Genomic DNA, 21,640 nt, shown 5'->3' with positions numbered 1-21,640 from the left:
CTTGTATTATGACCACTCTGCCTTTTATGTTTTCTTTAAGAACTGGTGTCAATGCATAGTTGAACACTTAACTTCAGGATGTGTGAGAAAAACAAAGCATAAATGTTCTTCTTGACATTCCTTTGGTTCTTTTTCACCAACAAGTGATTTATACGTTTGATCCTTCCTGAAAACTGATTTGAGCACTGGCAATGTCAGCATCTATGTTGTCATTTTTTCTGTTTAAAGATAGATGCTGGATACCTTTCCTGAGCTTTCAAGAACTAGTCAATTCTCTAAGCACATTTTTTAAATAAAAAATTCCTTACTCTTGTAAATTGTTGAAAGTCTTTAGAAAAGAGAGAACACATTCTTGTTGAATTCAGAAAAAAACTATGTGCTTTCAGGTCAAAAGTTCTCATGCTCAGTCCTCGCTGCCAATTATCTACTTAGGTGAGAGTACATTACAGAAACTAAACAATTATATGTTATTATATAATCCACATGTTTTCATTTAAGACTGTCTTAGTAACTGCGTAACATATATGAGTAACACATAATAAGGCAGATTTTTTATTCCAGTGGATTCATACTAGTTGTTTTAACTATCTCACTTAAATTCTCTGAATTACCACTGGCTGAACAGAATACTTGGACTTTTGTCTTTTGAGCCTTCAAGTTAGATGTGTATCTGCTTTGTTTTCAACTGGAAAAACACTTTGAAACTTACACGTGTCCCTGTATATAAAATTCTTGCAAGAATCAACAATCTTGAAAGGGCCTGACCTCATTTACAGGATACAGCATTTCCTCTGTTTTGTATTCTACTACTTCTTTTCCTTCAAAACAAACTGCTTTCATATTCACCTTACCTGGGGTGGGGAGGAGGGAAGTGTGAACTAACCCTGTAGTTCAGTAGAAGCACTTCAAAAGTAATCAAGTAAATATATACATATATATTTAGATAGACACATTGGTGAAGAAAATGAGACCATTTTTCTGCTAAGACTGTGAGGATTGTGCAACTGCTACTAATAAATGTTGTGGTGTACTGCTCAACATGAAAGGAAGCAAGATTCCATTTTTTTTAATCTAGAAGTTCATGTTTATGCAATTCAAAAGAATTTAAAAAATATCTTTTGAAAACCAGGTGGGTTTTTTTAGCCTTATTAGATACACTTATTTTGTAAGAAGTTAACATGGTAAGGGACTGTGAATATGTAGTTTGGACATAGTATAATTTGTGATGCTGCTATAATTATTTAAGAAATGGCCACTTATTGTAATAAAAGGTGAACTTTTACAGTGCTTTGCTTTAAGAATTTCAAGTAATAAAATAAAAACGAGCTTTGGGACAGCTCTTGGTACTTTAAGAAAATGTCTTTAGCCCATGAGCACTTTTAATTTAAACTGAATGTGAATCTTAAGCCAAAGTACTATTTAAGGACCCTGCAGTTGCTGTTTAGTAATTTACATCATAACAGCATTCACTTGAGCCCATATTCAGGAGAACATTGTAATTAAAAATTAAAAAAAGGATTTAATTTGACCTTTATTTTAGGCCCGACTGCAATGCAGTAATTTTCCTCATAATTTGCTCTTAATGTGTCCTTGGAAAGCAGCAGCTAGTGGTGTCAGTACAGGCTGCTGTGTAGGGTAGAATATTTCACAGCATTCCATACTGCTGGAGAAAAAAAGGAACTACATGAAAAAAACCAGCACAAATTCAATGTAGTCACCTAGTGATACAGATATAATTTGTTTGCACTATTTTACCTGGTTTAAGTACATGTGCACATAGATAACATGTGTAATTACTGTTCAAAATAGAGCAATAGTTAAACTTAGAAAATATAGAAGAAAGTATGCTTAAGTGTATTTAGACTTGCACTTAAACCTAGGCAGAGGCCATCTGGTTACAGGACAGAAAATACTAATTTGATAATCTGTTCTAGAGAGCAATGTCATCTTAGTCTTCTCAACAAAATTAGCAGTGTATAAATATTTGGAGATTGAGTAAAGGTTGCCTCTTATGGAGTCTTTTAGACTTAACCAAATCTCTTCAGTTTTCAAACTGGGTCAGGAAAGTCCTGTGGGAAAAGAGTTTGAGCTGATTTTTGTTTGGTTTGTAGTTTGTTTTTTTCCTGCTTCCAATTCAGACTGGAAATTCTGTGAAAATGTTCGTTATGAAGAAAACATATTTAAGCCTTTTTAAATTTGAAAAGCCCAAGAACTTTCCAAAGACCAAACCATTTTTCTCTGGTTTTGTCTGATATTAAGTGAAATTATTTCTGATTCAATTGAGCAAATGTCCAGGAAAATCAATACAAACTCAGAAGTGCTGGGTCAAAAGGCAACTTTGATTTTCTTCTGATGCTTGTTCTTTCTTCTGTATTCTAGAAGACTTGAATAACTTCAGTAATAAAAATATGTAGGGGAAAAGAAAGCAGGGAAGGCGGGGGGTGGAATATCCCATGCACTTGCACTTTTGAATATGGAAAAGCCTAGATCCTCATAATTACCTGTTTGCACAAACACCACTGGTGTTATTCAAGCTCTTTTTATGGTCTCAGTAGATTAATCCTGTGGGAGTATGTTTTCATAAACTGGAAGGATAGGAAAATAATACGAATTAAAAGGGCATATGGGGTAGGAAGAGCAAATACAGCCTTAGAGCCCAGCTTAGCTAAAACTGCACAATCCATAGGTGGAATACACTTGGCCTGCTTTTACTTCACATGAAGGCCAGGGGGAAAAACAGTGTTAAACCTGTTCAGTGGACTCAGCAAGGCTATGCCTACTCCCATGCTTTTCAGGATTGTTGCAAAATTCCTAATTGTTTTCCAATGCCCAAAGTGAGCAGAGTTTTAGTAATAAAGACTGCAATCAAAGACCTAAGTAGTGTGAACGGTTAAGTCAACTCACTGCTCTTCATTTTGGAGTGGTATTGTGCATTAGCACCTTCAGTGCTGATAACTCTGTGATGCAGTAGACTACAAGTAAGACTACTTTTATTTGTGTTCCTGCATACATTTAGCCTACTCTCCTCTCTGCTCTTGGCCTCTGTAGAACTAATGGATATGAAGGCATATACGAGGTGTAAAAGCATCTGGTAGAAAAGGACTCCTGATCTTCAGTGTGCTCTTTCACATTTTCCATTTCCCCACTTTCTCAGGAGATTTTTTTCAGTGAGGAATCACTGCTGATATCTATTGAAAGTCTCCTATTTAATACTGATTTTCAGTTCTTATCACCTTAAAATAGCTTCTCAATTCTGGTATTTTAAAAATCTAGATGTATTGCTCTTCTCTCCAGTTCTTGTCTGTAATTTGCATTAACTTATTGCCTTCTGTTAAATGAGTGCTTTCGTATACATGTTACTATGTATGTTAGTTTATATAAAAGGGTATTTTTATTAAATAATCATTCAAAATTGGAAATTATTTAAGGTCTTGTACTACCAGTGTATCTGAAAAGTGCTTACTAGGAAGTTGGTAAGTCCTTTTTTCTCCAGTAAAACCCTAGTCTGACAAGTTTGAATGAACACATTTTTGCTTGGTTTTAGGACATCACTATCATTAGTTTAACACAGATAGTACAGTTGCAAAAGTAATAACTACATTTTGCTGTTCCTGTTTAGCATTTGGGCTCTTCAGAGTATGAGAGTTAGATTCTCTGAATTGTGTCCCATTGTGAGGAGATGCCATGCAGCCAAAGAGTGAGGAGAAATAGAAAAAAGTTATATTGCAGTATTGTCTGGTACAAAGGTGGCAAGAAAGGAAATGTGGAAATATGTTGCATGGCTGTGGAGTGATTACATGCAGAGTAAAGATACCTGTGAGATTTGATAGTATGAGTCACAGTAGGCTATGAAGGGCTGTGAAAATAAGGATAAATAACTTATGGCTGATATAACAGAGAGGAGGAACTACAAGATAGATGCAGAAAATGTAAAGGTAAAGGGAAGAAAAGCTAATTGGAATGTGTAGGAAAGTCAGAGAACAAGAGAGGGGCGAAGAGCAATTGTGAAGGGTGGCAGCTAGAGAAGAGAGCTGGCTTACAGTGGCATGGAGAGAAAAGAGGAAAGCCTGATGCAGTGCTCATTGTTTTGTGTTATGATGGATGGCGTTAAACTCGAGGTAGAAATCCCCTGATTCTCAAACAAGTATAACACAAATGGTAGCAATGCTGAGCCCTCCTTATTTCCATGACTAGTGTGTTTCCTCAAAAGTCTGTCCATCCTGGACAGTAGTTACTCTTCTGGATGGTGGTAGTTTGCTCTTAATTTCCATGTATGTTCCTCGTTGTGTTAGTTCTTTGAATGCTGGATTCCTTGACTGTATCAATACCACTGAAAAACCCATTTTTAGAATAAATAGAGCCCACCTAAAACTGCCCAGGATCTGAAAACTCCTGTCTGCTATGCTGAGTGGAGCTGAACTGATGCTTAACCCTCATTGAGGAACTGCTGCTTTGCAGAAAAATGTGTTGCAAAACCGTAAAGTTATGGAGTAGGCTGATATTTTTAACAAAGCACTTGAATGTAAATAATTCTGTAAACATCATCACATATTTCTGAGAGATAGAAATAGTAAGCAAAATATTTTTTTTCTCTGTAACAGAACTTAAGTTGAAAGGTGCAGCTGGATCCATAACAGTTTCTGAATTGAGAGAGAGAAAGTAATTAAAACACATGCTGGTTTCCATATCTAACTTACTAGAGAATTATTCTAGGCCAAAAAAACGTGTTGTTGAGCTGTGCTTGTGCTTTGAAGCCACAGAAAGAAATGGAGTTCACATACCAGAGTAGTTAGTCCCAGCCAGTTTCTGTCTCCAGCATATCAGCTCATAAAATTTCTCATCTTTTCTGAAATAGTAATGGCACAGCATTTTCTTTAACTATTAGATTGAACAGGAAAATTTGGATGTTTCAGGCCAGATTTTCCACATAAAAATATGAACTTACTTAGTAAGTATGTATCTAGAATTCCTCTCAATATATACTCTATGTTTGCTATCTTAAATATTTTCTTGTATGTACAAAAATTCAAAGTTTCTACTGGCACCTTGATAGGGTAAGCAAGTATGTAAGTTCAGGCTTGTGTTCTCCCCTGCACTTTAAGAAGGCTGCTCATGGCACGTCGTCCTGCACCTGCTGTGGTGAGATGACAGGCTTCCAAGTAATTTGTTACACATAGGCAGCAACTTCTGCACAGGATGTGCTTTAGAGAAGCAACACAATATTCAGTAAATGGGATAGAGTCCATATTTTTAGTGGCTTTCAAGCAGTGCCTCTTCCTTTATACTCATTACTTAATTTGTGCATATGGTTGCGTATGGAATAGATCAAATTGTCACAGTCATTTAAGTGCCTCGTGAGATTTTTCAGGACTATGTATCCCAACATAATTAGATGGGCTGATAGACATCTTTGGAAATCCCACTGTGGACATATATAGGTATTTATATGCAAATATCATCTTGAGTTCACAAGAGACAAAGATGAGATCTGAATCTGAGCATCTGCAGGACTAAAGTGAAGCAAGGGAGGTTGTATTTGGAATGGGACTGCAGCTTTAAAAAGCTGTAGTGATAATACAATGAAGATGAAGCAGTTGAGGGTCTAATTTTTCATGTTTTGTGAGTTTGTGAAAGAGTCAGTCTTTGGTTTGAAATTACTTTTTTTTAAAAGTCAGTGTCTTGGTGACTGTTACGGTTATTGTGATTTGCTAACACAATTTGACATATCAAATGTTGGTTGTAGAGAGAACTGTGCTAATAACGTAAATTCTCTTTTATACCCCGTTTCCCCCTAATCTTTCTTTGCAAGTAAAATTACATAAACAGTCTTGGCAAGCTACTTCAAAAATGCTGAGATATTTTAAGATGTATTTCTGATTATTGTAGCACAACACTTTAGCCATGACTGCATTTTTTGGATGCTCCCACAACATGCCCAGTTTGTAAGACTGAATTAATTTACATGCTGCATTTTTCTAATATTCTCAGGTAGCTACTTCTTCACTTGAAAAAGATTTAGGAGCCCATCATTCCCACTTTAGAGATATTTTTCCTATGAAAATTCCTTTCCAGTGAACTACAGAAACACCCCAGCTTTTCAACAGGAGATATGGGCAAAAGTACCACTTCACTGAACTGCAGCTAATAAAGGGACAGAGCTTGGATTACCATGGGCAAAATCTGTGTGTGCAGATGAGTGATCTTGCAGTAAGCTTAAAACGACCTTTCTTCTTCTCTTTGCAAGGATCCTGGGTTATTTGGCTTAAGGTTTGCTCTAAAATGTTACATTGGTGTAGAGATTTAATACGATGTACCATCATACTTTATTTCAATCCAAGACCGTTTCTGCTTTTAATCATAGTGTTTTGTCACGTATATGAGTGAATTTCTGGAAGTACTAGAACTCTGAGCCTGGCATGGTATAGACCAATGCCTCTTGGCAATGATGGTACTCCAATCCATTCTTTTACACTATGTTTTTTTATTAAAAAAATAAAGACCATGTCGTAGGATTCAAGTCTGAATAGGGTATTCTCAGTTTGAGGGTTTTTATGTCCAGTGAGTCATAGGAGAGGCTAAAATGCTAGAGAAATTGTTGGGTATCTTAAAGAACAATAAATGAATGCTCTTCCTATCCTCTTAATGTTCTTACATATTTCTGAAGATGAATTATCACTAATGTGTTACTGTTAGTTCTCTTATTGCCTGATAAAGGAGTTTATAACCTTATGGTGAGATGACAGGCTGCTAGTTACTTCTTTCCCAGTGAAATATAACCTGATATTCAAAACCAAGGGCTTATGTTTGCCAGGTCTTGCTCTGTAAGAGAGATCCTAATCTCAACAAGATAAACTGCTTAAATAAAAGTTGATGAAAGAACAGTCCGAATAGTGGATTAAGCTCTAACAGTTTTACAGTGCTTTGCCTTAGGACAGTTCTGTGTTTGTGTCTTTAGGGAAGTCAGTTGAAGAGCTTCAGTGTTTACAGAATTGTATTTATCTTGATTTTTTACCAGGTTAATTTCTGTTTGGTACTTGCATATTTGTTGTCATTTTGTTCTGGGAAGAAATTATGGGGAAAGGGTTAAGAACATGCTTGGTGTTCATCTGTTTTAAATCCATAAATGTGAGCCCCTGTGCTGTTTCTGGGTTTCAGATTACGCTCTGTGATTTATAGGAAAAAGCTGTTCTCCACAAGTTGAAATCCCCTGTGTTTCTCCACCATTGTAAAATAACAAATCCTTGAGAATGCTTCCAGTTGCAAAAATTGCAGTTTTGAACTACATTTGCAACTGGGTTTTTTTTTCTGAAGTGGTAGTTTTGACATGGGAATTGAAGTCCCCTTGTCCTTATGCTATCTGTTCAAGGTTTGTTATGCTTTTCATTGCAGTTTACACAAACTATAGCAACACCCTTATGTTTAGAGTCTTCCATCATGTTATTTTTGGAGGATACACCCACTGAAATGTGCAGCTGTGAGCAGACACTTATATCATTCTGCATAAGTTACAGCCAGGGCCCCTATAGAGATGGCAAGCCAGAAAACACGGTGACATAACAGTCCATCAGCTCCCAGCCCCTTCTAGTGTCTCATGGTATAAATCTGCACAGAATTTGACTTTATTTTTCATTTGATTTCTGTGGCAATTATGGTTGTTTGTGGGGGTTTTTTGGGGATTTTTATACAGTATTATTTCAGAATATTATGCTTAGAAACAGTTCCACAGCAGCAACTTTTTTTTCATTAGTAAATGGCAGGAGAATTTGCCAGTCATCTCTGTAGAAGAAAACAACCTGGGAAATTTTAGGATTTCTGAAACAGTATTATCACTGTTTCTGGTAATTGCTATTCAGGTCAATGGCCGTTTCCTTTCAGATATTTTTTCTGGCTGTAATTTCTGCCTCTGCAACATGAGAGCTGTTTTATTTTGTCAGTTCACAACTGTGTAATGAATTTCATTTGTATTGAACAGCTGAGGTACTCTCAATTTACCTGCTTTGCCTTGGTAGAATAGCCTGAACTTGTGAGGGTGTATGAGTGAATCTAACCTCTTGCCTATGATTGGTTTTACAAAGAAAAATCACTTTTTTGGTCACAGAATGTTACAGAATATTAGGGGTTGGAAGGGACCTCTGGAGATCATAAAGTCCAACCCCCTGCCAAAGCAGGATGACCTAGGGCAGGTCACAGAGAAACGCATTCAGAGAGTTCTTGAAAGTCTCCAGAGAAGGAGACTTCACAACCTCTCAGGGCAACCTATTCCAGTGCTCAGTAACCCTCACAGTAAAGAAGCTTTTCCTCATGTTGAGGTAGAACTTCCTGTGTTCTAGTTTGCATCCTTTGCCCCTTGTCCTATTACAGGGCACGACTGAAAAGAAACTGGCCCCTCCTGCTTGATGCCCACCCTTCTCAGATCTTTATAAACATTAATAAGATCCCCTCTCAGTCTTCTCTTCTCTAGACTAAACAGCCCCAGGTCTCTCAGCCTTTCAAAGTCATTATGTAAAAATGCACATATTACTGAGATGAGGGGAAAAAACTGAAGGAGGTTGTGGCTGAAATAATTGTGTGAGGTTAAATAACTAACAAAGCAATATTGTTTTAATCTTCCATGGATGCCCTATGAGCTGCATCAGTAGTTGACCTAATAAAAGCTTATTTGTTTTGTTTCAAAACAAAAGGTCCAATAGTATGTTACCAGTAGTATTATGCAATGAGTGTTAATTAAGATGTGGGTACAGCGTATATGAAATGAGCATGTTAAAGTATTATGTAGAGTGGAAATAAGTAATTGAGAATTCTTAATGAGCTGTTTGTAATTTTGATGCTTTTACAGCCCATACGCCCTCCCTGGAAGTGTTCAAGGCCAGGTTGGATGGGGCTTTGAGCAAACTGATCTAGTGGGAGGTGTTCCTGCCCATGGCAGGGAGGGTGGAACTAGATGATCTTTAAGGTCGCTTCCAACCCAACCCATTCTGTGATTCTGTGATACTCTGCATTAAATATTTTTCTGTACAGGTTGTGTCAGATGTGTGTTCTGGGTGGTGCAATTTAAGCCAAATAGAAAAGCCAAACTCAGTCTGGAGTTTGCAGTGGTCTTGTAACTCACTACAGCAAATACAACAAAGAGCTGCTGTGTAGTGTTAGGAGCTTCTTGGGCATAATGAAATAGTAGAGCATTAGCCAGTTTAATATGCAAAGGTTATTGCAACTTTAATAGGTCAACAATAGAGAGCAAGTAACTATAGGCAATATGGTTGTTTCCTCTCAGTATCTTTGATTGTATCCCTGCCTTTCCTTGTGTAATTCAGAGACATGAATGACAAGCTCTGCTAAAAATATATTTTTTTAATCTAAAAAGATTCCTCTTAACCAGATGCTGCAAAATAATATCTATGTCTTTCTGTGTGCACTGAACTATAGCTTAGTTGTTTTCTGTCTTCAGCTTCTTTAGAAAAGGAGTTCAATATGTCAGGCTATGTCTGTAAGACAATCCTGTACATTATTATTTATTTATCTGTGAACTCATTTGTGTCTAGTTACTTTCAAAATGCTTGTCCTTGAAACTGTAAAAAAGCAACTGCCTTCAACAAGATGCAGAGAACGAAGAACTGAATAAATGCTCACTGTGATTTGATATGCATATCGGTATCAATTGGCATTTGATAATGGTATTACCATTTGTTTGAGAACAACAGCCAATTCTGACAGAATGGAAAATAGTTTTTGTATTTTTCCTGCTTTCTCTACAGGGTATTTCAGTCTCTTCCAAAAATAATTTTGTCTTCCTATTTTTTTTCCTTATATCCTTTGTGAAACTCTTCATGCCCTGGTAACAGATACAAGTAAAAACCAGAATTGTAAAAATATACAGCAACATTAATTTAGGATGTACAAGAAATCTTATGCTCTCGCCTGATTTCAACACAAACTTTTATAGGAAGGGTTATGTTCTTCAGTAGCATAATTGTGTGCAGACCACAAGGGAAATCTCTGATGTTACATCTGTTTGCCTTAGCATACCATTAGTTCTGAAAATGTTTGTATTATCTTAATTCTAGCTGCAGCAATTTGTTTCAGTTCTAGGCATACTATATGTTGGGCCATTTCTCCCAAGAGAAGCTGAACAAATCTGAATGTTGCACTCTGAAATCCTATGCTGTTCAGCTATTCTGAGTCCTCTTCTGTTTAGTTGGAAACCAGTTTTTGTTTTGTAGGATATGCTGAGGAATAGAGGGACAACTTGAAATGGAGTAGAGGCTCAGCATGCTTGAAAACTTTGCCTTTAATAGTGTCTTTGTCTCCTTTATTGTGTCCAGTCTCCTAGTAGTTTCCAGAGAAGAGAAGCATAAATGCTTGCAGAAAGCTGTTCCTGAAAATTCAGTTGTAAAATGATCCACCTCGAAGTACAGCAAGGCAGTTGTCATATAGCAGTAGAGGTCTTTGACAGTGTGTACTTCGGGTGAGTTATGAAGCTGTACTCCTTGTGAAACTCGTGTGACCTATCACAAAAACAGCTTCCAAAAACTTCTGTGCTTCATGCTGTATCTTGCTGACCAATAGTAACGTGGCAGTTATTATTTTTACCTGTGCAGTCTAAAGATCAGAAGAGCAATAGTTCTTTCCCTTCTCAGGCCTGCATTTCGGTATGTATTTCAGATTGCCCTGATATATTTATGTTTAAAGGGCCATATTGATGCACTGTATTTTCCAGAGTTGCTCTGAGTCTCAAATTGCTTTTAGGTCTCCGAAACAAGCCAAGTCACCTGAGCTTGTTGTCCTCTTTGCATATGACTCCCACCTCCTGCTTCCCCAGTGCTCCTGGGACACCTTTCCTAGGCCACTGGCTCAGGATCCTTTCTGACCTGCTGAATGTGGCTTATCAGGTTTCCCAGTAGCTGCCATTGCTTCACAGAGGCTCCCAAAGCAGGAGAAAAGCCCCAGTGCCATGCTGAAGGCAGTGTGTGCTCCTTTCTCCAGCTGTAGGCCTCTATTACATCCCTGCACAGATATATTTGAGAGCTGGGGAGAGCACACTGTGCTCCCAGTTGAGGTTGCTGAGCTCCACAGGGATTGCTGCAGCTTTCCAGTGGCTTTTCCCATTATATACCATGTTCCAATGGCATGACTATGAAAAACACAGACTTTTTTTTTTCCCTTATAAAACATTTATTGTAATAGTAGGCTATATTTATTATTATCTGAAGATACTAAAACAGAAAAATCCTCCAAAGGCAATGTTATTTTGAAAACTTGTTCTTTTTTGCATCTCTTAAAAATCCACAAACCAAGCTGAACCAGACTAGCTGTAGAGAGAAGAGGATTGCTGTAACTACATGAAAGGGTTTCTGAGATAAGCTTGTGAGTTTTGGGAAGAGAGGCATGAAAGCTGCTGTAAAATAAAATAGAAACCCATTGAAAGAAGTTTGTAGATTTTAAATTACATATTTTAAATAAATAATAAAACAACTACAGATAACTGGGAGGATACACAGAGGGGTGAGGAGCTCAAAAATGTTAATTCAGCTGAAAATAATTCCCCTGGTCCTAAGTTCACATTCACTAAATAAAGCAGGGCCAGGTATCCTTGAGGGGAGTACAGACAAGCTGTCAGAGAAGCAAGGGCTCGGGTAAGGAAGGCCAAAGCACTTGGAAAACAGAGTTGGACCTGGCCAGGGATGTTAAGAATAAGAAAGGTTTCTACAGATATGTCAGCAATAAAAGGAAGATGAGGGAAACTGTAGGCCTGCTTCAGAAGGGAACTGGAGACCTGGCCATGCAGAGCATAGAGAAGGTTGAGGTACTCAATGACTACTTTGCCTCAGTCTTCAGTGGCAAAGGCTCTGGTCACATCATCCAAGTTAGAGAAGGCAAAGGCCTGGACTGGGGAACTACAGGCCTGTCAACCTGACATTGGTGCCTGTCAAGGTTATGGAGCAGATCATCCTGAGTGCCATCCAGTGGCATGTAGAAGACAGCCAGGGGATCAGGCCCAGGCAACATGGGTTTAGGAGAGGAAAGTCCTGCCTAAACAATCTCATCTCCTGTGACTGGGTCACCCACCTAGTGGATGAAGGGAAGGCTGTGGATGTGGTCTACCTTGACTTCAGCAAGGCCTTTGACATAGTCTCCCACAGCATCCTCCTGGAGAAGCTGGCAGCCCATGGCTTGGACAGGTGCACCCTTTGCTGGGTTAAAAACTGGTTGGATGACTGGGCCCAGAGAGTGATGGTGAACGGAGCTGCATCCAGCTGGTGTCCAGTGACCAGTGGTGTCCCCCAGGGATCAGTCCTGGGCCCAGTCCTATTCAACATCTTTGTTGATGACCTGGAGGAGGGGATCGAGTCTACCCTTAATAAATTCATGGATGACACCAAGCTGGGGGGAAGTGTTGATCTGGTGGAGGTAGGGACATGCTGCAGAGGAACCTGGACAGGCTGGGTCGATGGGCCAAGGCCAATGGGTAGGGAATGACAGAAGGTATGAAAAGACAAGAATAATTTTGAGCCACAGCAGACTATACTGAAAGCGCCTGGAAGACTGACCTTGAAAGATTTCATTAGACATAAATGCACTAATTAAATGGCTCAGTGTAGTTACTCTGAATCTCATCGAGCAGATTCTGTGACAGGGAACACGTTTCAGTGCCTCGGTGGCAAAAATATTTCAGTTCACATGCATGTTAGTAAAATCTGATGTGTTAAAGTCTAAATAGTTACTAGTGCCAAAAACTTCAGGCCAACCAGCTTCAGTTTTCTTTCTTAAATTTCTGATTTAGGAGAGAACTGACTGCAGAGGATTTAAATATGTTTGAAAACTGAGCTGGCCTTCCAATCAGTGTTAAGTTTACTGAGAAATGAGCATTTTGTAAAAGACATTGTAAATCTGTGGCTGTCTTCTGCTGAGTTTTCATTCTTGTTGAAGTAATTCTGAATAGACAGCATTGACCTTTTAACGTCGATAATATCAGCGTCAGTGTATGCTGGGAGGTCTGTGCCAGACATTATGGTTTTGATAATAAAATGTTCTACGAGTGAACAAAAAAGCAAGTGTTACAAATAGGAAATTAGCACCAGCTTTCCTCTGTCTTGTTGCTTTAATAATTCTGTTAACACTAAACCATATCTAGAATATCTTCCTAATAAGAAAATGGAAACAAATTTCTAATGGCATTGCTAAGGATTTGATATAAAATTCAGCAGGTTTGTAAGGACAATAAATATTTCTAATTAGTAACTGTTTTTCCTTTCTTGTTCTTTAATGAAAGAACAATGTATTTCTGAATGGGGATTAATCTTGTAAAACTTAGTAAAATATTTTTCTTGAGACATAAAACAACTGAACCAGTGCAACTGCTTACTTCCTTTTTTGTAAAGCCACCTGTTTTTTTGTAACCAAAAGTCTTAGCCTTGGTTCCAGAAAGCATTCTTGGAGGGTGGCCCTGCAGGTCCCCTTGCAGGAAGGAGGCAGGTGGGTGCTGGCTGAAGCCAGTGACATTGACTGTGGCTGCTGGTGAGTGCAGGACAAGGGAATGAGCCACACCTTGGGAAGCCTGTTGAGGTTTTGGCTGGCTGTGTTACATAAAATTAATAATATTGCAGTCAAATATACAAATGGTTCCATTACAGTCGTTTGGGACATATTTATAAATGTGTAACAGTTTTCCAACCAAAGGAGAACATCTGTAAAAATCACCTGAAGTTCTTCAGCATGTTTGTTTTCCAAGTTTTGTGAAATTCCAGTCCAGCTTTCTTAATGAAGAGATCAGGTTTCCTCCAAATGACTTCTTGTAGGTTAAGTATCTTAACAATAAAAGGAGGCAGGAAAAACAAACTATTTCTAGTATTTTTATTCATCCAGGCTTAATTTTGCAATGTAGGAACTTAATCCATTTTATTTTGTTGTCAGGGTTCATTTTGTTTATCCTCATTTCTTATGCTTTCAGGAGTTCCTGTATCTGCAACTGGTTACCTTTCCAGTGCACAAATAAAGCAAGCCTAGTTTATGCCTACAAATAATGTAGGCTTCTATGAATCTGTTGACCCTATTTCCATCAAGATGTTTTGTTGTTGTTGAGTTGTTATATCCTCCTTCATCCTTCTCTATCATTCCTGTGAGCATTGCCAATGTTATGGCTTTACTGGGACATGTCACCTGGTATGTACCATATTCAAGGTGATCTTGATGTCTTCTTTATATTAAGAAAGAGAATTGCTGGTAGCCAGTGAAAGCTATTGGCAGTTTTTCTTCAGAGTCGGGCTGAGTTGTTGTCTAGCATTGGAAGCAGTAGCCCTTAGCTGGATTTTATGGTCACGCAAGCTACTTCAGTTTATTTTTGAAGGTAATATGCTGCTGGCTATTGGAAACACTCACATGATGATTGGCAAGTCTCTTTGGATGTCAGTATGAAATTAATGGGTATGGTGATAGTAAGACTCAATGGCTGATGAATGCTCAGGAGAGGAAAACAGCTTCATTAACAATAGGGCAACAACCTTGTGAGCTGACCTTGCTGCTAATGCATTTACCCAACATGCTTTCTGCCAAAGGTAGGCAAAAGCAAATGTGTGAAAATTGCAAGAGAGCTTAGCTCCTGCAGCTCCACTGATGCAGGCTGGATCTCCAGAGTGTGCCAGTAGTCCCTATAAGCCCCTGCCAGAGGGGCTGAGGGAGGCAGGTGCCATTGGAGATCAGCTCTGCATGGCAGTACTTCTCCAAAGGATGTCTCCCACTGGCTGTGGGGGTCGTGCCCAGGGGTGGTGTGAGGCTGCTGCTGTCTGTAGCACTCACAGGTGATGTCATTTCCCACCACACTCCTAAAAAACTCATGGAACACTTTCTCCGAGGACATTAACGTATTGAGTGGCAATCTGGCATCGAAGCACACCATGTGTCCCCAGAGGTTGCAGACAGCCATTCTCTAACCAGCATTCAGAGATGTCACAAGTGGCTGAACAAACAAATGCAACCAGTTAATGGTTAAGCTCTCATTTACTAAAGCATTTGTTACTAGTTTGCAAAAGAGATCAAACAACCGTGAATCATAACTCTGTCTACTAATTAAATTCCATTCCCTCATCACAGAAGCATTTCATCTTGGGGCATCTGGACAGCCTGTTGTGCAGAATTAGATTTTACAGCATAAGCAGAAACAAGCTTACTGTAAGTTTTTCTACTGGAGCTGGAAATGGGAAGGAAGAAAATGAGAATATTAACTTTCCCTCCTGGCTTGGAAGTTCACGTTTGCACTGACCAATGATTGATGTAAAATAGTTGTGTTGGAAATTTGATGGCATAGTTTTATTATTTCACTGAATGGCAAATATAATTTTTATTACTGGGTTGCCTTGCTTGTAGATGTGACTCATCATCTAGATAGAGAATGAGGGATTTGATGTGCTTTACACACAGTGTGATCGTCTGTCCCAGAGAAAAATACTTTACTCAGAAATAACAGACTGTAGAAGACACCCCAAAGGAAATAAGGCATAAAGCAAAATATTACAAGCAGTTTTGTTGCAATTTAAATTGATTTCTACCCGTCATATGATGTTTCTGTGTGCATTTATGTACAGCATGTATGGCTGCATGACAGTTACACTTTCACACCTTTGATGTTTACTGGCAAATTGAGCACAGTGCCTACCTTTTTTGCTCCTATCCTTGTGAAGAGGAACTTTAAAACCCTGAATGCTTAATTTCTTTAGGTTTTTGGGGTTGTTTTTTTTTAGAAGTTGTCCTTGTCCCTAGCAGTGCAGCAAGGGCTCACAGGGCAGAGTGGTCATGAACTAGCACTAGGCTACCTCCGTTCACCGAGATCCAAACAAGCAGCTATCCCAGTCAGGAGGAGCAAATTTCCATTTGTGTAAGATGAACTGTCATGATCTTGCAGTCAGATCTGAAGACCTGTAGAGAGTCTCTCTGAGACACCTCACTGAGGTGTGAAGAGGGAAAGGCCTCTATATACAGATCCAACTGCAGATTCACAGGTCGGTGCATAATTATTGAGGTGCAGTTGCTTTAAAGTCCTGGTGATTAGTAAACCTGTGGTGAAAAGCTATATGTTATCAGTTTTGGAAAGCAATTGTATTTTATACTGTATCCACAGGAAATAATCTTTTCTGTCACTGCTAAGTGGTAACAATTTCTGTAACACAAAAAAACCACCTGAGAGGCAGTATCTAAAGTAGAACATGAGAGGGTTTTTTGGTTCTCTTTTTGACTTCACGGAAAACTATTTTCCCACTAAAAAGAGTGAGTTTTCAGAAAGAGAATTCCCCAAGTACATGTGCCATGCTTTTCAGAGGACAGACATTCAGCATTTGCATATGCACAACTTCTCTTTGCTGGAGGAGATTTGTCCTGAGGAAATATGTGAATACTTACTGGAATTCCAGGTTATATTTAACTGAAGAAACTTGGGTGATACCATGCTATATCATACTTAAGACCTAAGCCTGTACAAGACTTAAATATTACTTTTCTCTCATGTAGTGAGCATGAATGCTGTCAAGTTCAGAACAGACAGAAAGCACTGCCTGTGCATATGCTAATCTGTCAGTATTACTAATAATAATTTTATAAAGATGAACATCTGGAATATCTAACTTGGATTTGCTGCTGCTTCCCCAAAGCCATGACTAGAAGTCTGGGATGAGTGTTATAATTACTAGATGTTCATGCATTTAAGAAAGAAATAAATATTGTGCAATAATGTCATTTAGGTGCATCTAGATAAGAGTAATAAAATGAGCAAGTAGAATAAATCATCAGCACACCTGCAATGTTTGATTCAGTATTTTAATATTAAGAAGAAAAATACAGAATTTTTGCAATCTTTGAAAAAATTTAAATATCAGTTACTCTTAATGAACTGCTTAAAAAATAATGTCATACTATGACAATCTGTTAATTTTAAAGTATAAAGAACAAATTTTTATTTTTTAGTTCTGTTTTCTCTTCATATGCATGTACACGAAGAGTGGGATGTATTTGTTATTAGACCTTTCAGATTATTTTGTCTTTAAGTACACTTACAGTCCAGTTTTCAGATACCTGTGTATGTAGACATTGTATCCAGCTACCACAAGATAATTTGGAATTATTTAGTAGTTAAAGACTCAAAAATCTTCAAAATGTTTGTTGTGGGGTTTTTTAAATAATTTTTGAGAAAAGAATTTGAATAAGTGAAGAAACATATGAACACATATAGGACTTGATGGGGGGACGACTCAAAAATCTTCAAAATGTTTGTTGTGGGTTTTTTAAAATAATTTTTGAGAAAAGAATTTGCCTAAGTGAAGAAACATATATAAACACATATAGGACTTGATGGGGGGAGTGACACAAAAACCACACAAGCTAGATTTCTAGCCTGGCCATGTATGAAAGCTATGCATGGCTGAATATGCAGAAACTTAATAGCTTCTTTTTTCCTTTTTTTTTTTTTTTTTTGTGTGTGTATGTGTGGAAATGAAACTGGAAAAGATGGGCTGAGGTTTTCTTAGACATAGGAGGAGTTTATGTGGGCAACTCTTTTTGCTGTAAAATGCATGCAAACTTAGCCTAAGTCAGATAAAATCCTGGATGTTTATAGCCTACTCAAAAAGTGAGGAAGGTCAACATAATAGTGTGTTGTGCTCACAGGCTGAATCACAGTGACTTACATTACACATTCACGTGTTAGTGAAGCATTTACTGCCGACTGTAATATTTATTGTCTGGATGGAGATGCTCTTTCACCCCACTCACCTTCTTCATTTTTCCCACAGGCTGCGAGAACACCACCGTGCTGCAATTAAGGTGATTCGTAGGATGCAGTATTTTGTGGCAAAGAAAAAGTTTCAGGTGAGTTGTGAATAGAAAGCTTCTTTTCTAAAGAAACCCTTTTACTCTCCTGATTCATTGTTTCTTTTAGAAACTTAAGAGAGACTAACAATTCATTTCAGTAATGGTGAGCTACACCCACCATTCTCTTCCTCCTTCAATGGGGTGGTTGTTTAGCAGCAGGCTAGTCAACTGTGGATGCACTGGAAGTAGGCTAAACTCCTGAGATGGAGTCTGAATTGAAATGTTATTTTCTGCTAATGGACTTGACCCTTAACCCTCTGTTATCTCGGTCTCTTTCTCGCAGTGCAAACAGTCTCATATGTCTCCATTAATTCTGAGCTGTATGTTACTGTCATGCCAGGTCAGTAGGATTAGGGATTTAAGTACTACCTCAGTCTTGTTTCTGTCTCTTACTTGATGATAATGAAGTCCTGATAAGAATTCTTAGCTTATTGGAAAGTTTCTCATTCCTTTTCTCTTCTCCCCTCTGCATAGGTAGGACACCCCATTTAGAGGTAGAAGGGTTCTCTTAACTCCTCTAGCCTCCTCTGACATATATTTCCTGTGTGCCACTTCACTTGCTGTGATACTGCTATACTGTGCCCATTTAACAGTAGGGAATTAACTTTGTTGCCTGGTCTGAATTAAAAATTTCCAACAGCAGACTTTTCAAGAATGTGGTTTCTAAATCAATTTCATTAATCCAGTGGTGTCAGCAGCCTTCAGCTTGCTTTAAACTAGGTGAATACATATATATATATGTATGTATATATATGTAAGAAACGTATTACTTAAAATTAATCTCCAGAGAACAGGCTTCACAACTGCAAATGCAAAGAGTAAGAGAAGCTTAACTGCCCACATCCATTTTCATATATGACCTCCCCACTACATTTTACAATAGACTAAAAAGATTTCCTACCCTTAATCTAGGACCCCCCCCAAAAAAAGGGAAGGTGCCCTTTTTCCTTCAAATTTGAAGGGCGTAAAGTTTAGGATCAAAAAGATGGTGATGATCTTGCATGATGATGACTTAAGAGTCCAAGATGTATTTTTTTCTGTAAGGTGATGCTCCTACTTCAAAACCATGATTCTGACTTCCTCATTGAAATGTAGAAGCAATGCCTGAATTCTTTTAGCAATTTTCTACTTTGATTTTTATTTTATTTTCAGGAAGTTTTTTTCTAGAATGTTTCACCTGTTGTTTTTATTAGACTAATAATAAGAAAGTAGCCTGGAAATATTCTTAGAAAATATTCTTTATATTAATTTTGTTGAAAATATTCTTTGTAGTAATTTTGTTGAGAAGCTCCTTAACACTTGCTGGCCAGCACTTGTAACTTGGCAAGGCACGTGGCCCATTCCAGTGAAAAACTGTCTAAATGTGGCCTGTTCCATTAAACTTGAATTTATTCTCATTCTAAAACCTGATTGTGATCCTTTGCTCCATGGTAATTGCTGAATAATTGTTCTCATAAATTTAGATAATTAAATATTTGCCATGGTATTGACTAAACTACTTAGAAACAAGAACTCTACACATTTTATATCTACCTCCCAAGTGGTATTTGTCAAAAACAGATTTTGAAAATGCCTGAACCCTGTGTGCAACATTATCCACCTGGCAAATAAACAAAACTCCCCTGTGGCAGATGATTTGATAGAAGCTGAAAAAGCATTTGACTGAATAGAATGAGACTATTCAGTTCATACTTAAAACTTGTTTGTACTCGGTGTCCCAGTTGCTAATCTGGCTTCTCAGTTGTACTCTCACTTTTGCATCTGCAAAAGACCTGGTCTTGGCCATCTGCAAAATCCCTCAACAAAGTTGTCTCTCGTTCTTCTAAAGTCTTTCTTCTTCCTGAGCTATCAGTATTAGCTGTTACTAAAGAACTAAAAATGTCAGTTAGGCTGAAGTGAAATGTATCTCAAGTCACTCCTGCATAAAAGTGATGTGCTGCTGTTTCTGTCAGAAGCAGAATCTCCCAGTAGGAAAGTGTGGGGGATACCTGATACTTCTCCATAATTTCTGAATACAAGGTTATGACCGAGTTTAAAAATTTGGAGAGTACCAAAGGTGCATTTTTCAAAAGCACATAAGTAACTTAATGCACAAAGTCACCTTGAAATTCAAGCCACAAGGTGCTTTTGAAAATCTCTCCTGTAATTAAGAGATACCCACAGTCATTATTCTTTCTTCAAAACTATGTTGTAAATCTGCTTTCTTCTATTATATGCACATAAAATAGTCATAAGAAATTAAAATGCGTAAATATATGCCAAGTAATGACTATACACTTCCTAACAACCAGTTCACTGCAGTATCTAAAAGTAACAAAGAGCCTAAGATGCATTTTAACAAATGTATCTTTCAGCATTTAAGAGGCCTGCTTTTCGGTAGATACTTGCCTTCAAAGTCTTTTCTGTTTATGTGAAATGTATCTTCCTAAAAGAAAAATCAGATTTATTTTTTCTTTTTCTATAACTATTGAAAAAAATAACACAACCCTCAAATTCCAGCTGAAATGCATTGGACTGTTCAAGCTTAAAATTAGCTGGAACAAAAGTAATTGCAAAGCCAGTACTTAAAAGCAGTAATTTTAAAGATGCCTCTGAAGCTTTTGGGGAGGGGAAGCAGAGAAAAAAGGAGAGGAAGAGGAAAATTTTGCACAATAGGTCCCAGCATGGTTCTTATGCTATGCCAGCTGCTTGCAGGATATACCTCTATGCCTAAATTTGCCTAGATACATTTTTTAAGAGCTCAATTAATACCAAAGGGTGATGGCATCACAAGGACAAAAGTCGTTTAGAAAGCAGAGTCTTCCTGTTTAAAAAAATTAAATAAAATAAACAAAGAAAAGCTAAACAGGGATACAAAGAAATTTCAAAGGACATGAAAAGCAATTCTTTGTGAAGCATCATGCTTGGGCATCATTTCCTCATTAAAAGAAGGGGAGAAATGTATGCTCTGTTTTAAAGATAGGTTTGCTGTCCATGTAAGAACACAGAATTGATACCTTTTTAATGGATGTGTTTATGCTCTTCTAACATCTGTGAGACTGTTTCAAAAAGTGTAGGAAAGATCATATTCTACTAGTAGTCAACACAAGTTCTGTACATTGGTTAAGGTGAATGGCTTATGTTTAAGGGAAAATTCTGTAGATAGGGAAAACAATATTTAGAAACTGATAGTTTTACAGGCTTTCTTCACCCTACCTACCAAAAATGAATTTCGTATATTAGTTATAAATCACATGTCTAAATCACATTCAGTTCCAACTCAATTTCAGAGAAACAATCACCATATTCTGTTGTTCCTGTAGCTGGATTAATGAGCAAGTAAGTTTTGTCTTCCAGTTAGGAAAGTTTCTGAATGTCTTCAGGCTTACACACAAGGATACAACTGTGAAACCCATCACACATCCAGAGACCAGGGATTTTATCTGATTTCCCATTGTCATGTTAGTCTCTTTCCGTGTCAATTCTTCCTGTTGAGTCAGTCAGTTTCCTTCCAAAATACATTTAAAAATTGTGTTATGTTTTTCACCATGGAAAATACTCTATGCATAGCATAAGATAAAAATACAGGTTGCAGTTCCACTGATGATGTGAGTGTTGCCTGGTTTGTTACAATTTCACTGGAAAATCTTGCATTTATAGTCTTATAATTCATCATTTTACGTAACTCATTTGTCATGGTATGAATCAGGAATTGTGTGTGTAATCTTTTCTAATCTCCACACAGGGCTGTACCAAACAATGAAGTTTGGAGTGTTCTGTGCTTCAAAGGATGTTCAGCCCATTTTATTGG

At 37.8% G+C, this 21,640-nt stretch overlaps 1 protein-coding gene across 1 annotated transcript in view; it reads left to right on the top strand.

The window, feature by feature from the left end:
* KCNQ1 (potassium voltage-gated channel, KQT-like subfamily, member 1) overlaps positions 1-21,640 on the top strand; it is a gene marked incomplete at its 5' end in the record, with an annotated part of 371,679 nt that overhangs the window by 227,565 nt on the left and 122,474 nt on the right. Inside the window, one exon of the mRNA XM_010003898.1 lies at positions 17,772-17,847. Coding sequence (XP_010002200.1) covers positions 17,772-17,847 — 76 coding nt within the window. The remainder of the gene's footprint in view (positions 1-17,771; positions 17,848-21,640) is intronic.

This window comes from Chaetura pelagica, unplaced genomic scaffold (genome assembly GCF_000747805.2).
Source record: "Chaetura pelagica isolate M959 unplaced genomic scaffold, ChaPel_1.0 scaffold28, whole genome shotgun sequence".
NCBI classification, from domain to species: domain Eukaryota; kingdom Metazoa; phylum Chordata; class Aves; order Apodiformes; family Apodidae; genus Chaetura; species Chaetura pelagica.
Note: the sequence above shows the minus strand (reverse complement) of the source record. Positions and strands in the feature narration are given on the sequence as shown.